The following is a 12,345-nucleotide window of genomic DNA, read 5'->3' as shown; positions in this document are numbered from 1 at the left end:
TGGTGTATGTGGGAGGTGGGCATGATTCTAAAGTTTCAGAAATCCTTTACTTGTACACAGCTTTCATTTCCTATGATTCAACCTGCCCTCTCCTTTTTTCTGACTCTTATTCCTATGTGCTTGGTTTTATACTGGGTAATCCTCAAAAGTGGGAGGAGTCCTAGAACAATATTGTCAGAGCATCAATGAGACCTGGTGATATTGGCAGCTGGAGCCTAATGGTTATCAGGTAACAGAACATCTTGAGATAGGACAAAGATTGATATAAAATTAGCTCTGTGCTATTACCATTATATATTATCCAAACAGAATAGGTATAAGTAGATGTTAAAGTGATATTAAAGGTTAAATAAAGATTAAAGAAACCTTAAATTAAGTACTAAGGTATTGTTTTTGCAGCCATGGATAGACTGTTATGTAATAGTGGGATAAACCCTAAGTTCTTGCAGGAGTAGACATTGAGCTCTTGTAAGTCAACTGTCTTGAGGCTTCTGAGCAACTGTATTCTAGCTGAACTCAAAGATTAAATGTCTGACTCCTGTCTAGGACTAGAGTTTGTTAGGTCTTTCAGTTGGCAGGAATGGATTTATCTTCCTTAGTAGGGTCAGGGTTTGGCTATTTCTGACACTTTCCTATTTGCGTATGAACTTAAACGATTTTGGAGTTCTGGCTCCAACACTAGTTACTAGATGATCTGGCAAGTTTACTTAATCTTCCCGAGGTTCAGTTTTTACTTCTACGAAAACGGGAATAACTACAGGGGACTATTATGAGGATTAACTAGGTACAAGATCTTGGGTGATTTATTTAACCTCTCTGTTGCTTCAGTTTCCTCATCTGTAAAATTTGGTTTTGGTACCTACCAAAAGGGCTATTATGAAGGTGAAATAAATGAATATATGTACACTGCTTACAATGGAAACAGTCTAACATAGTGGCCTAGAAAATGTAGCCTCAACTTACTGCCAACCTTAGAGGCTGTTAATGAGTACTGCCTGTGTGCTCAAGGGGCACAGATGTAGATGATTATTATGCTGATTGGTTAGGCTTGGCCCAGACCAAAAAGGCTGCAGTGCTGAGGAAAAGCTTTATCCAACAGTCAACAGTGGTCAGCATGCCCATGTGGGGCCTAGGATGCTGATGTGGTTTTAAGCACATCTCTTTGGAAACAGGATGGAGAAGATCCTGGGAATATAAATGGAGGATAGGAAAGAGGAAAAAAAATAGCAAGCTCACCACTCTGTAGTTAGGAAAAGTTTTTTCCATTTAATACTAGACTTTCAAGGATTGAGATGCAAGCTTTTTATGCAATTACATCCAATGTTAAAATTGGTAATACATAATTTACAAAGATTAACATCAAAACAATCATCTATTTAGATATGCTTTTGTAAAAAGGAAATATATTAGCAGCATTTATATTTTCCGCAATCACACAGCCTACAGACATGCAGACTAACTCTGTATCTATTTGCAGTGATGTAGTGCTTTGCCCCGCATTTCAAACACCAAAACCCGCCTGGCAGCTAGGGGGTTCTTTTGTTATTATAAAATAACCGAAAAATAAAAAAAGGCATTAATTTCTACACCAGTAAGAAAAAACAAGTTTTTGCACTTACCTAACATTTGATTGTCTAAAAAACATTTCAGTTTTTAGTCTTTCAACAAAAGAAAGATAAAATGACAGAGCGTAGTGTCTTTTGCTTCTGTTCTCTCATTTTACAAAGTTTTTTTTTTCTTTTTAATTTTTTTGAGACTTTTTTAAAATTTTAGTGTTTAACACTATTAAAGGAAATATTGACTTTTAATCTCTTTCTTGTCATTTTCCTGCTTTGACTAAAAGGAGACCCCCAAAGTGCCCCTATTCCCACCTCCCTCCCACCCGGCTCCCTGCAATGAAAACCAAAAGAAACCACTCAATCGGGCTTGGACATGCGATTTTCCCAGCTCCACACGTGAGTATCTTATACCCAGGTCTCTTAGTAATGTACAGTGCTTCTCTACAGTAAGAAAATACTCCAAACTATTTTCTTAATTCTCTTTTTTCTTTAATAAAATATTTATTCTGCTTTTTCTCTGTTCAAGGGGATCTTGGGTATCCCCTGTCTCTTTTACTTTTTTTTTTTTTTCCCTCAAGATTGACACAGAAAGGAGAAAAAGAAAGATTCAATGGAATGGAAGGTGGTCAATGTTTCTACCTAAACAAGTCAGAGCGTCGTCATCCTAAGAGGAAATGTACAATTAGGACAGCATTGGTCCAATATTAGAAAAAAGTAATGGGGAAATGTTTAACTATTGTATTGCTTACTAATCACGCAGCAGATATATATATATATATATACATACATATATATATACAACACACAACTTGGCACATTTAAAAACCATCTTTTCTCTTATAAGAACATCTAAAACATATATGCATATGTATGTCTGAGAAGACAACAAAGCAAAGCTTTTTAAGTTTTATTTTTAAAGAGACAATTTATCTGGTTAACTCCTGGTCAAGTGAATGGGAAGGAAGGTGACACCCTGGATATCCTCCTGAAGATGAAGTCATCAGGAAGGTGAAGGAAGATGGGACTGGGGGCAGGGAGAACACACTGTCTCTTTAAGAGATGGACACTGAAAACTGTACAAGTAAAACAAGAAGTAGTGTTTTCCGTTGATAACCTACACTCGCAGCAAATACTCTGATAGGTGAATACTGCTCGACAGCTTATGTAGTGACTTTCGTTGGGGGGTGGTTAGAGTTCATTTTTATGCAGGTTTTAAAATGACTTTTCTTTGAAAGGAATCTCCATTCGCAGAGCACAGCAGACGCACAAGAACCACAGCGCATAAGCAGCACATGTGCTGGCGGGGGCCTGGCCTTCTCTTAGAAAAAACAATATGGTCGGCAGGTTATGAAGGTGAAAACCAAAATAATTACAATAAGGACTGTGCCCTTCTGACCCCATGGGGGCCTTCCCTATTCCATGATTCCATTTGGGATAGCAGAGGTAGGGAGAGGGGCAGCAGTTACAAGTGCTTTGGAGTTGTCAACTCACATTTAACTTTGACCTGGTTGGGGAAAAGAGGCAAGAGAAACTTTTCCTAGTCAGGGATCTGGAACAAGGCCCAGTTACTGTTTGTGTTTTAGGTCTCTAGGGGTAGCTCTTGGAGCCTATAGAGAACAGACAGGGTAGGGGTGGGGATCCTGTCCCTGTCCCTTTGGAGTCTGAGTTATACCTGGGTATAGGAAGCAGCTTCTTAGCAGTGCCTGCAAGATCAGAGGATGACACAGAGAAACCCAAGCTGAGGGGAGGGGCAAGTGCTATAAAGTACCAAAAGATTCTGGTCATCCCCAATGTGCTCTGCCCTCCACCCTACATTATTAACCCTCAGGGTGAAGCAATGGAGAGGAAAACAAGTTAAGCTGAACTGTCTGGACAGATCCCCTTCCTCTTCCTCTCCACTAGCTCCAAGGTTTACTAAGTACCTAATGTCAACGACGTGGCCCCATTCCCCTTGCTGGACGGACCCTTCCCACCCCTGTCTGCACTCAGAGAACAGGAGGCAGGACTGTAGGCTCCACTGGATCCCAGATGCTTGATGTTCTCATTCTTTGAGCTTCACTTCCGAAAGCTGTTTTCTGGGATAAACAAAGTACGCCTTCGAAGTTTTCTGCCTGATCCTTCTTCCAGCAAGTAGGTCACATCGATGGCTGAAAACAGAACCAAGGAGGCTCATGAAACTCTACCCTCCCACTCCTTACTCCAGATTTGAACTCTCAGGGAATCACAGGAGTTCAATGGGTCCTTTGCCAACCCACCAGCAATTTAGGCCTTCCTCCAGGCCAAGCGGAGAAGGCAATGGCAACTCACTCCAGTACTCTTGCCTGGAAAACCCCATGGACGGAGGAGCCTGGTAGGCTGCAGTCCATGGACTGAGCAGCTTCACTTTCACTTTTCACTTTCATGCACTGGAGGAGGAAATGGCAACCCACTCTAGTGTTCTTGCCTGGAGAATCCCAGGGATGGGGGAGCCTGGTGAGCTGCTGTCTATGGGGTTGCAGAGTCGGACACGACTGAAGCGACTTAGCAGCAGCAGCAGCCAGGCCAAACTGAAATAAGCTGCCCTCCAGTGAGGAGATCCTCTCACCTCCCAGTTTCATTCCCAAGAGGAATTTAAGAACAGGCCCATGAAAAAACTGTGCCATTTAAAGAATATTTTCCATTCTAGGCAAATAATCAGAAGTTGCTCTTTTTCATTCCCTCTCTGCTAATATTGCATTTATCTTAGGAGCCTGATTTTCCTTACCATTTTTCCCAGGGATTTTTTCAAGGAGATTGAGCAAGATCTGGTTGAGTCGTTCTCGTTGATTATGCCGTCGCTCCTCAGGGGTACAGGCTACTTGGGGTTCTTGACTACTTTCCTCTGTTTTTTTTTCACTCTCACTGTTTTCAGCAGTGGCTCCCTCCCGTTCTGGCTCCTCCAGGCTGGGCATCTCATTGGCTGCTTGCTCCTGACTGGCCAGAACCTCTTCAATCAAGGGCAGAGCATCATCCTCCTGGCCCAGGTCTTTCAGGGGTGGCTTTGAGCGCTCAGACTTCCAGGATGATCTGCCAGAAGGATATATGAAGTTAGAGAGGAAGGCTAAGCAGGGCACTTGGGGATGGAAGGGGGATGAAAGGAAAAGACCTGTGGATCCTGTAGGCTAGCTGTTAGAACCTTGACTCAAGATGTAAGAAACTTGGCTATGGTCTTCATTTTATTATTTTTTAAATGTTTATTTTCATTTATTTATTTGGCTGCATGGGGTCTTAGTTGTGGCACACAGGATCTTCATTGTGGCATGTGGAGTCTAGTTCCCTGACAAGGGATTGAATCTGGGCTACATGTATTGTGAGCTCAGAGTCTTAGCCACTGGGCCAGCAGAGAAGTCCCTATGGTCTTCATTTTATTATTTTTTGAAAAAAAATCACCACCCTTCTCTGAAATTTAATTTCTATTTATAAAATTCAATTTTTCTTCTTTCTTTCAGGAATCCATAACATAGACCAGAGCTGGTAAAATGCTGAGCTAGTTCTGATTGCTTCATGAGTACACAGAAGTATGGCACAACCTTTGTGATACCAATAGTCCAACTACAATGAGCATTTAAATAGTTTTTACTTTTCTTAAATTTCTTCTCTCATCTATATCTGGTATTTTTTTTTTAAAGAAATATATTTTATTTCCTAAAAAAAAAAAAAAAGCTATTGATATAGGTAAAGTAACTGTTACACTACCATTCAATAGAAAAGGAAACTGAAAAAAACCTTCAGTACTTTCTGTAACAATATCCCCCTCGGAACTTCCCTGGTGATCCAGTGGTTAAGACTCTGCGCTTCTAACAGCAGGGGGCATGGGTTCGATCCCTGGTTGGGGAACTAAGATCCCACATGCTACAGGGTGTGGTCCTCCCTCCACCAGAATATCCCACTTGTGTACAAATCAAGCACAAATAAAAACTATGAGTCCAAACTGCTCAGCTAAAACCATGCACTTCTAGCTACTTCTGTTCCTTGAAGACCTAAGAGTTGATACACCTTGAGGTATTAGGGAAAGCTTTCAGAAACCTGAGAGAGATTTTTCCAAATATGTCAAGAGTTCTGTTCCAAATCATTTTCTTTCTCTGATCTTACAAATTTCCCTCCCTGCCCCAAATAAGGCTCCATAATGAGTCCAGTACTACTGAAGTGCAGTTCTTCCATATTATTCTTGGCACTATTTTGGGCTACTCTGTCAGAGACTTTTCAATCCTAGGGGTGGGACTGAATGGGTAAGTGGCTATTCTCTTACTCCATTCAAGCTACTGGTTAATCACATCCCCCCAGTGGGACTCACCGCCCTCCGTTCCTCTTGTAGTTGTCTGGGACATAATGAGGCTGCAGAGAAGACATTGAAGTGGTAAGTTGGTAAGTGTACTGCAAATGCTGGCAAAGCTGAATCAGATGATCTGGGGCTAACTCAGGATAAAGGAGGTGGGGAGGCAAGGAAGTAAAGAAAAAAAGGCACTACTGGGCTAAAACCTTTACATGTTGGAGGACTGTTTTAAGGTCAGTAGTTCAGTCCTTCTAGTAATCTGTAGGCCACAATGGTTTTTTTTTTTTTTTTTTTTTTTTAGCATTTTATAAGCTTAGAATGACAGCAGAAGGGAAAGGGTCACAATTCCTTTTGTCTCATCCCAACTTTTGAGAAGTTAAGGTTGGAGTTTCAAAGCTGACAGTGAGCAAGCAAGACCAAAGAATGAGAGGCAGGGCCTGGTGGTGGGCAGAGAGAATATAAAAGAAATATGATTCACAGAAATCCAAAAATAATACTAGGAAAAATAGGGACATAAAGGTTTGTGTTCTGGTTAGACTATTTCTAAGCATTCTAGGATGAAAACTCTGAATTCTGACAGGCCCACTGAAAAAAAAACTCATGGATGAGGAGTTTAGTCCAGGGTTTCATTATAGCAAATAGATGGATAACCAGAACCTTTATGAAATGATAACAAATGGCACAAAATAACTGGAGGAATATGTTCACAACAATTTGAAAAAAACAAAACAAACACACAGGAAAAAGGTTGAAAATGAAAACAGCAGTTACTTTCTGTGTAGTAGGATAATAAACAATTTTTTCTTCTTAATAGTGATAACAATGTCTTATACTTTAAATCCAAGGATAAAAAGCACTAAATTATTTTCACCAAAGGTTTCTCAATGTTATTTTCTTTATGTTTCTCAAAATTATGCATGTGAGAAACCAAAAAACTACAAAATGGGGCTCAAGGGCAAAGATGGTAAAGAGGTGTAAGAAAGAAAAAAAAGAGGAAAACCTATCTAAAATATGATAACAATTCCCTGAGGCACAGCCCATGCCAAGAAATACAGAATAAATGTATTTTTGCTGTTCAAACATCCACAGAGAGGGTGTTTTCCAGTTTGGGATGGAGACGGGGTGAAGAAGCAGAGAGCCATGTGAAAATTCTCACTGTGAATTCCATGCATGAACTAGATTGTCCTGACACATACAGTGAAGGGAGGAAGGAGACTTACTGAGAAATCTCTTTTTGGAGTGAGCTTCTTGGGGAAGTGATCAAAGGCATAGGGTTTGGTGCAGACAGGATAGCGGTTCCGGTGGATCTTGTAAAACAGGTGCGCTGACTTGTCTAGCCGATAATCACAGATGTACACATCTTGCTCCTTCACTCCTTTGGGTCTCCCTATGAGGCCAAACACTGTTAAAGAACACTCCCTCTATTTTCCCTTCCCTCACCCTGAGCTGCCCATCACATACCAGTGGGAGAGAAGCGAGACTTCCTAACAGGGAAACATGGTAGCTGTTTTGAGAGGGGGAATAAGTAAGCATTTGGTGATTGCAGAAGAAAGGAGACACTAGTGTCAAAGAAAGGGGAAAGGGAGTCAAAAAGAGTGAAAGGGCATTCTACAGGATGGAAAGAAACCGGAAACACAGACTGAGTGCTGCAGAAATTTTTGAGAGAGCATTTCAGGGGAAAAACAGAGCATATCATGGGGAAGTTATAAGAAAAGAATGACACTTCAAATGAGGGAAGCACGTTTGGTAATGAACACTTTATAGAAAGTAGGGGATGGAGGAGTCATCAGTAGCATGGAGCTTTAAGCACTTAGCTTTTGGAAGGAATTCTTCTGGACTATTTTGCTGTGATGCTAAGAGAAAGACCTAGGAAACTAAGCTCTGCTTCTAATGATAACTAACTTATAGTGAGTTTTACTGTGAGCCATAAACTGGGCTTAGTGATTTTGTAGATTATTTCATTTAATCCTTAGAAAACTCTCTAAAATAGATATGAATCCCTATTTTCAGTAGGTTAAATAACTTGCCTAAGGGCATACAGGTAAAAACTGTTGGAATTGGAATCTGAAATTAGATTGATTCTACTGTTAGCCACAAACCTCATGAAACTGTTGTCCTTTTTTGTGTTCGTTTAATGTAGCGAGTTGATGATGGCCGTAAGGATTTTGGAATCGGGGGGGAAAGAGTATTAGGGTGGGTGCAAAAGTAACTGCAGTTTTTACATTGCTGAACTTTGATACTGAAATACATTCTGAAATATGGTTATGTTATACATCATTTTACTTCACATTTCTTGTTTTATGTTTTTTGGTTTTTTTTTGCTAATGCTATTACTTGCTGTTTATATTTATTTTACACTAGTGAAGTGATGTTACACAAAAAAGGAAATTAAAGCAATTTTCTTATTCAAATTCAAAATGGGTCATAAAACAGTGGAGACAACTTGCAACAGCAACAACCTATTTGGCCCAGGAGTTGCTAGCAAATGTACAGTGCAGTGGTGGTTCTGAAGTTTTGTAAAGGAGATGAGAGCTCTGAAGATGAGGAATGCAGTGGCCAGCCATTGGAAGTTGACAACAACCAAGTCAGAGGAATCATTGAAGCTGATCCTCTTAGAACTACATGAGAAGCTGTCAAAGAACTCAACGTCAACCATTCTATGGTTGTTGGGCATTTGAAGCTAATTGGAAAGGTGAAAAAGCTGGATAAGTGGGTGCCTCATAAGCTCACCGCAAATCAAAACAATTGCTGTTCTGGAGTGCTGTCTTCTCTTATTCTGTGCAACAACAAAACATTTCTTTGTCAGATTATGATGTTGTGATGAAAAGTGGACTTTATATGTCAATTGGAGACAACCAACTAAGTGGCTGGATCAAGGAAAAGCTCCAAAGCACTTCCCAAAGCCAAACTTGCACCCAAATAAGGTCACAGTCACTTGTCTGGTGGTCTGCTGCTGGTCTGATCCATGAGAGCCTTCTGAATCCTGGTGAAACCATTACATCTGAGAAGTATGCTCAACAAATTGATAAGATGCACCAAAAACTGCAATGCCCAAAGCTAGCATTGGTCAACAGAAAGGGCCCAATTCTCCACAATGCTGGACTGCACTTTGCATAGCCAAGGCTTCAAAAGTTGAACAAACTGGGCTATGAAGTTTTGCCTCATCTACCATATTCACCTGACCTCTAGCCAACCAACTATACTTCTTTGAGCATCTCAACAATTTTTTGCAGGGAAAATGCTTCCACAACCAGCAAGAGGCAGAAAATGCTTTCCAAGAGTTTGTTGACCCAAAGCATGGATTTTTATGCTATAGGAATAAACAAACTTACTTCTTGTTGGCAAAAATGTATTGATTGTTATGGCTCCTATTTTGTGAACCTAGTTATAATGATTTAAAAGTCAAAGTTCGAAACCAAAATTATGTTTGCACTACCCTAATAACTTATCTTCCCACAAGTATTAATAGAGTACTAAATACACACTATGAAAAAAATAAATTAAAAGGAGAATTAACATTTATTGAGTACCAAGCACTAGGTAAAAGCACTAGCTCTCTGAAGCTTCAAAGCCAGCCTTGGACAATCTTTTATCAGAGAGAGACTATATGTATGGAGTGGGCAGCAGTAGATCAATGAACGGCAGCCAGGTCGTCATTTTTTAGGTAGTGCAAATCACTTACCTTTGCAATATGTATAAAGATCCAGTACACAGCAGGTCCCCACTACAGCCTCCAAGGGAATGATCTCATAAAGTGGCACTCGAAATAGTTCATTGTGGTAAAACCGACGGGATGGAGAGTGGTGGGTTTCATGGGGACGAAAGTAATGGTGACCAAAGGCAAACCGTTCCTCTCTTTAAAAAAAAAAAGAAGGGAGAAGTTTAATTATCAAGATTGTAGTGAATATCCAGCACTACTCTAGTAGGGTACAGCTTGAAGAAAAGAGATAGAATCTCAACACATACTTTTCATTTTTCCAAAGCTTCTCAATGCGGAATATGTCAAGTTTATCTCGATTAATGTGAGATAACAGTCGATAGGACTGACGGACAGGGTGGCCATCAGGGGTGCGCCGACTATCCCTCATCAGATATACACAGTCACCTAGGAAGGCACAGGAGATTAAAGACGCAGAAGGCACAGAACACAGGAGAAGGTTAAAGTGATTCCTGTATAAGTTACGCTAGGTATTCACTAGTGTCACCCAAGGTCTACATACAAAGAACTGAAAATCTAAAACAAGAAATATGTAACTACAACCAGCAGTCTAATGGTGATGAAAATCAATTCAAGACCATGAGCATGACACGAGGGAGGTCTTCTACCTCTTGGAATGCTATGTGTCTTTCTTAGTCCTAAAACTAGCTTTGTAACACTCTGGTCTCTCCAATTTATTTTTAGCATAATGTTTTTCAGTTTGTAAAACATTACCTTAAATATTATTTGGTGAAGATAAATGTATTAAGCCTAAGTAACTTGAGGATATTAAAAAACCTATATTCTATTGCTATTAAAAGTCATATGGAGACAAGGACTATTATGCAGACAGCAGATACTCCCTACTGTTCAGAAAGGTCAGCTTTGACAAGTAGAGCCAGCTTCTGTGTATGCACCTTGACGAAGCAGCAGGTCATCTCGGAGCAAACAGATGAAGTAGACACAACCAGGTTGCGTGTAGTGGGGCCGAGGGATCATGGGTACCTCCTGGTAAGAGCAGAGAGCCAAGAGATAAGGGCTGTGACTACTATTTCCAGCCTCTCTATTCAAGAGAAAAAGAACTAAAACCTAGAATCTCCAAGCAATTAAGACTTCCTGCTTAGTCATTTCAATACAGCATAGATATTAAACAGGTGACTGCAATCATGAGTTCTTAAACTTGAAAAAGTAAACATAGAGGACAAACTTGACAGACGAAATATCCCAAACTATACCCTGTGGAGCACTAATTCTGTAGTTGCTCCGTGCCATCTAAAGGGCATCTGAAAATGTGTGAAGGGGAACTCTGTCACAATGACTGGAGGAAGCTATACTAGGACTTAGTGCCCAAGGGCCAAGAAAGCCTAACATTCTGCAATGTAAACCTTACAACATTGAAGAGAGGTCCACTCAAAATGACAACAGCACCACTGTTAAGAAGTATTGCCTAAATATCTCCTTTTATAGACGATCACACATATAAATATGGCAGAGCTAAGAAAAAAACCCATTTAATAACTGGGCAAGTTACCCAACCTACCAACTCTCTTAAAAAATGGGCTTAAGGACTCCCCTGGTGGTCCAGTGGCTAAGAATCCTCCTGCCAGAGCAGGGAACATGGGTTTGTTCCCTGCTCTAGGAAGATTCCACATGTGGAACAACTGAGCCTGAGCTCTACAACTGTTAAGCCTGCACTCTAGAGTCAGAACGGTGCAGCTACTGAATCCTGCATGCCCTAGAGCCAGACAAGAGAAGCCAACAAGAGAAGCTACTGCAGTGAGAAGTCTGCACACCTCAATGAAAGAGGAGCCCCCGCTTGCTGCAACTAGAGAAAGCCTGTATGTAGCAACAACGAGCCAGCATGGCCAAAACAAAACAAAACAAAACATGGGGCTGAGACTAATTTTTTGCTGACTCTGAGTCCAGAGCTCTTTTCCTTAAACACTGCTTAAAATAAGTGATTAAGCTACTTCTTTTATGGATAGTAGATAGTGTTTATTAAAAACAGGGATTTTATACAGTATCATTTCTTCCATAGATTTCTTAAGTATTCTTCCTTTTGTCCCACTCCTGAGAAAAGGAAGGGTAGAATTATTACCCTCAATGTAAAGTGTAAGAAATTGTAAGAAACAGGCCTAGAGAGGCTGAATAACTTATCAAAGGAAATTCAGTACATTAGGAGGAGGGTAGATAAAATACCATGTGCCATATCTCCTACTTTTAGATTGGGGTATTATCAGAAGGCAACTTACTCTGTCCACAGGCCTTGGGTCACATTGCTCACAGAGGTAGTGCTCCACATCTGAGTTCACTCCCATACAGTCACAGTGCTGCCACACCTCCAAAAAAAAAAAAAAGAAGTGTGTGTGTATGTAGGGAGTTAGACTCACTCAGAGAAGTCTTGGGGACTAAGAATAAAAAATATCTGTGGGAGTTCCCTGGCAGTCCAGTGGTTAGGAGTTGGCACTTTCACTGCCATGGCCTGGGTTCAATCCTTGGTTGGAAAACTAAGATCTTGCAAGCTGAAGCAAAACAAAAAAAACAAAGAAAAGCAACAGGACAGGGTAAAGTAAAACAGCAACAAGGGGTTAAGAAGGGAAATTAGAGATAAATGGTAAAGTAGGAGGAAAGAAGAATGAGGACTTATCTGAACATAAGTATATAGACCGTTTATAATACATGGATCTGGGCAGACAAAATAAGGAGATGGCTAGAGAACAGAAGGATGAACGAATACAGTACCAAGCTATCACACAAAGTAACAGGCATCAACAATATGGCCACTATGGAAAGCTTCA

The 12,345-nt window shown here is 40.5% G+C and overlaps 1 protein-coding gene across 2 annotated transcripts in view; it reads right to left on the bottom strand.

Annotated features, from left to right (window-relative positions):
• Positions 1 to 1,929: 1,929 nt before the first annotated feature.
• ASH1L (ASH1 like histone lysine methyltransferase) overlaps positions 1,930 to 12,345 on the bottom strand; it is a 179,339-nt gene continuing 168,923 nt past the window's right edge. For both annotated transcript variants that reach the window (XM_068963887.1, XM_068963888.1), the window contains exons 20-27: positions 11,800 to 11,886; positions 10,465 to 10,555; positions 9,817 to 9,955; positions 9,533 to 9,705; positions 7,071 to 7,237; positions 5,872 to 5,912; positions 4,303 to 4,604; positions 1,930 to 3,706 (exon numbers count right to left, since the gene is read on the bottom strand). In XM_068963887.1, coding sequence (XP_068819988.1) covers positions 3,615 to 3,706; positions 4,303 to 4,604; positions 5,872 to 5,912; positions 7,071 to 7,237; positions 9,533 to 9,705; positions 9,817 to 9,955; positions 10,465 to 10,555; positions 11,800 to 11,886 — 1,092 coding nt within the window. In that variant the 3' untranslated portion in view covers positions 1,930 to 3,614. The remainder of the gene's footprint in view (positions 3,707 to 4,302; positions 4,605 to 5,871; positions 5,913 to 7,070; positions 7,238 to 9,532; positions 9,706 to 9,816; positions 9,956 to 10,464; positions 10,556 to 11,799; positions 11,887 to 12,345) is intronic.

The sequence above is a fragment of the Capricornis sumatraensis genome, chromosome 2 (assembly GCF_032405125.1).
Source record: "Capricornis sumatraensis isolate serow.1 chromosome 2, serow.2, whole genome shotgun sequence".
In the NCBI taxonomy this organism is placed as follows: domain Eukaryota; kingdom Metazoa; phylum Chordata; class Mammalia; order Artiodactyla; family Bovidae; genus Capricornis; species Capricornis sumatraensis.
The sequence above is the reverse complement of the archived record's forward strand: the minus strand, read 5'-3'. Positions and strand labels throughout refer to the sequence as shown.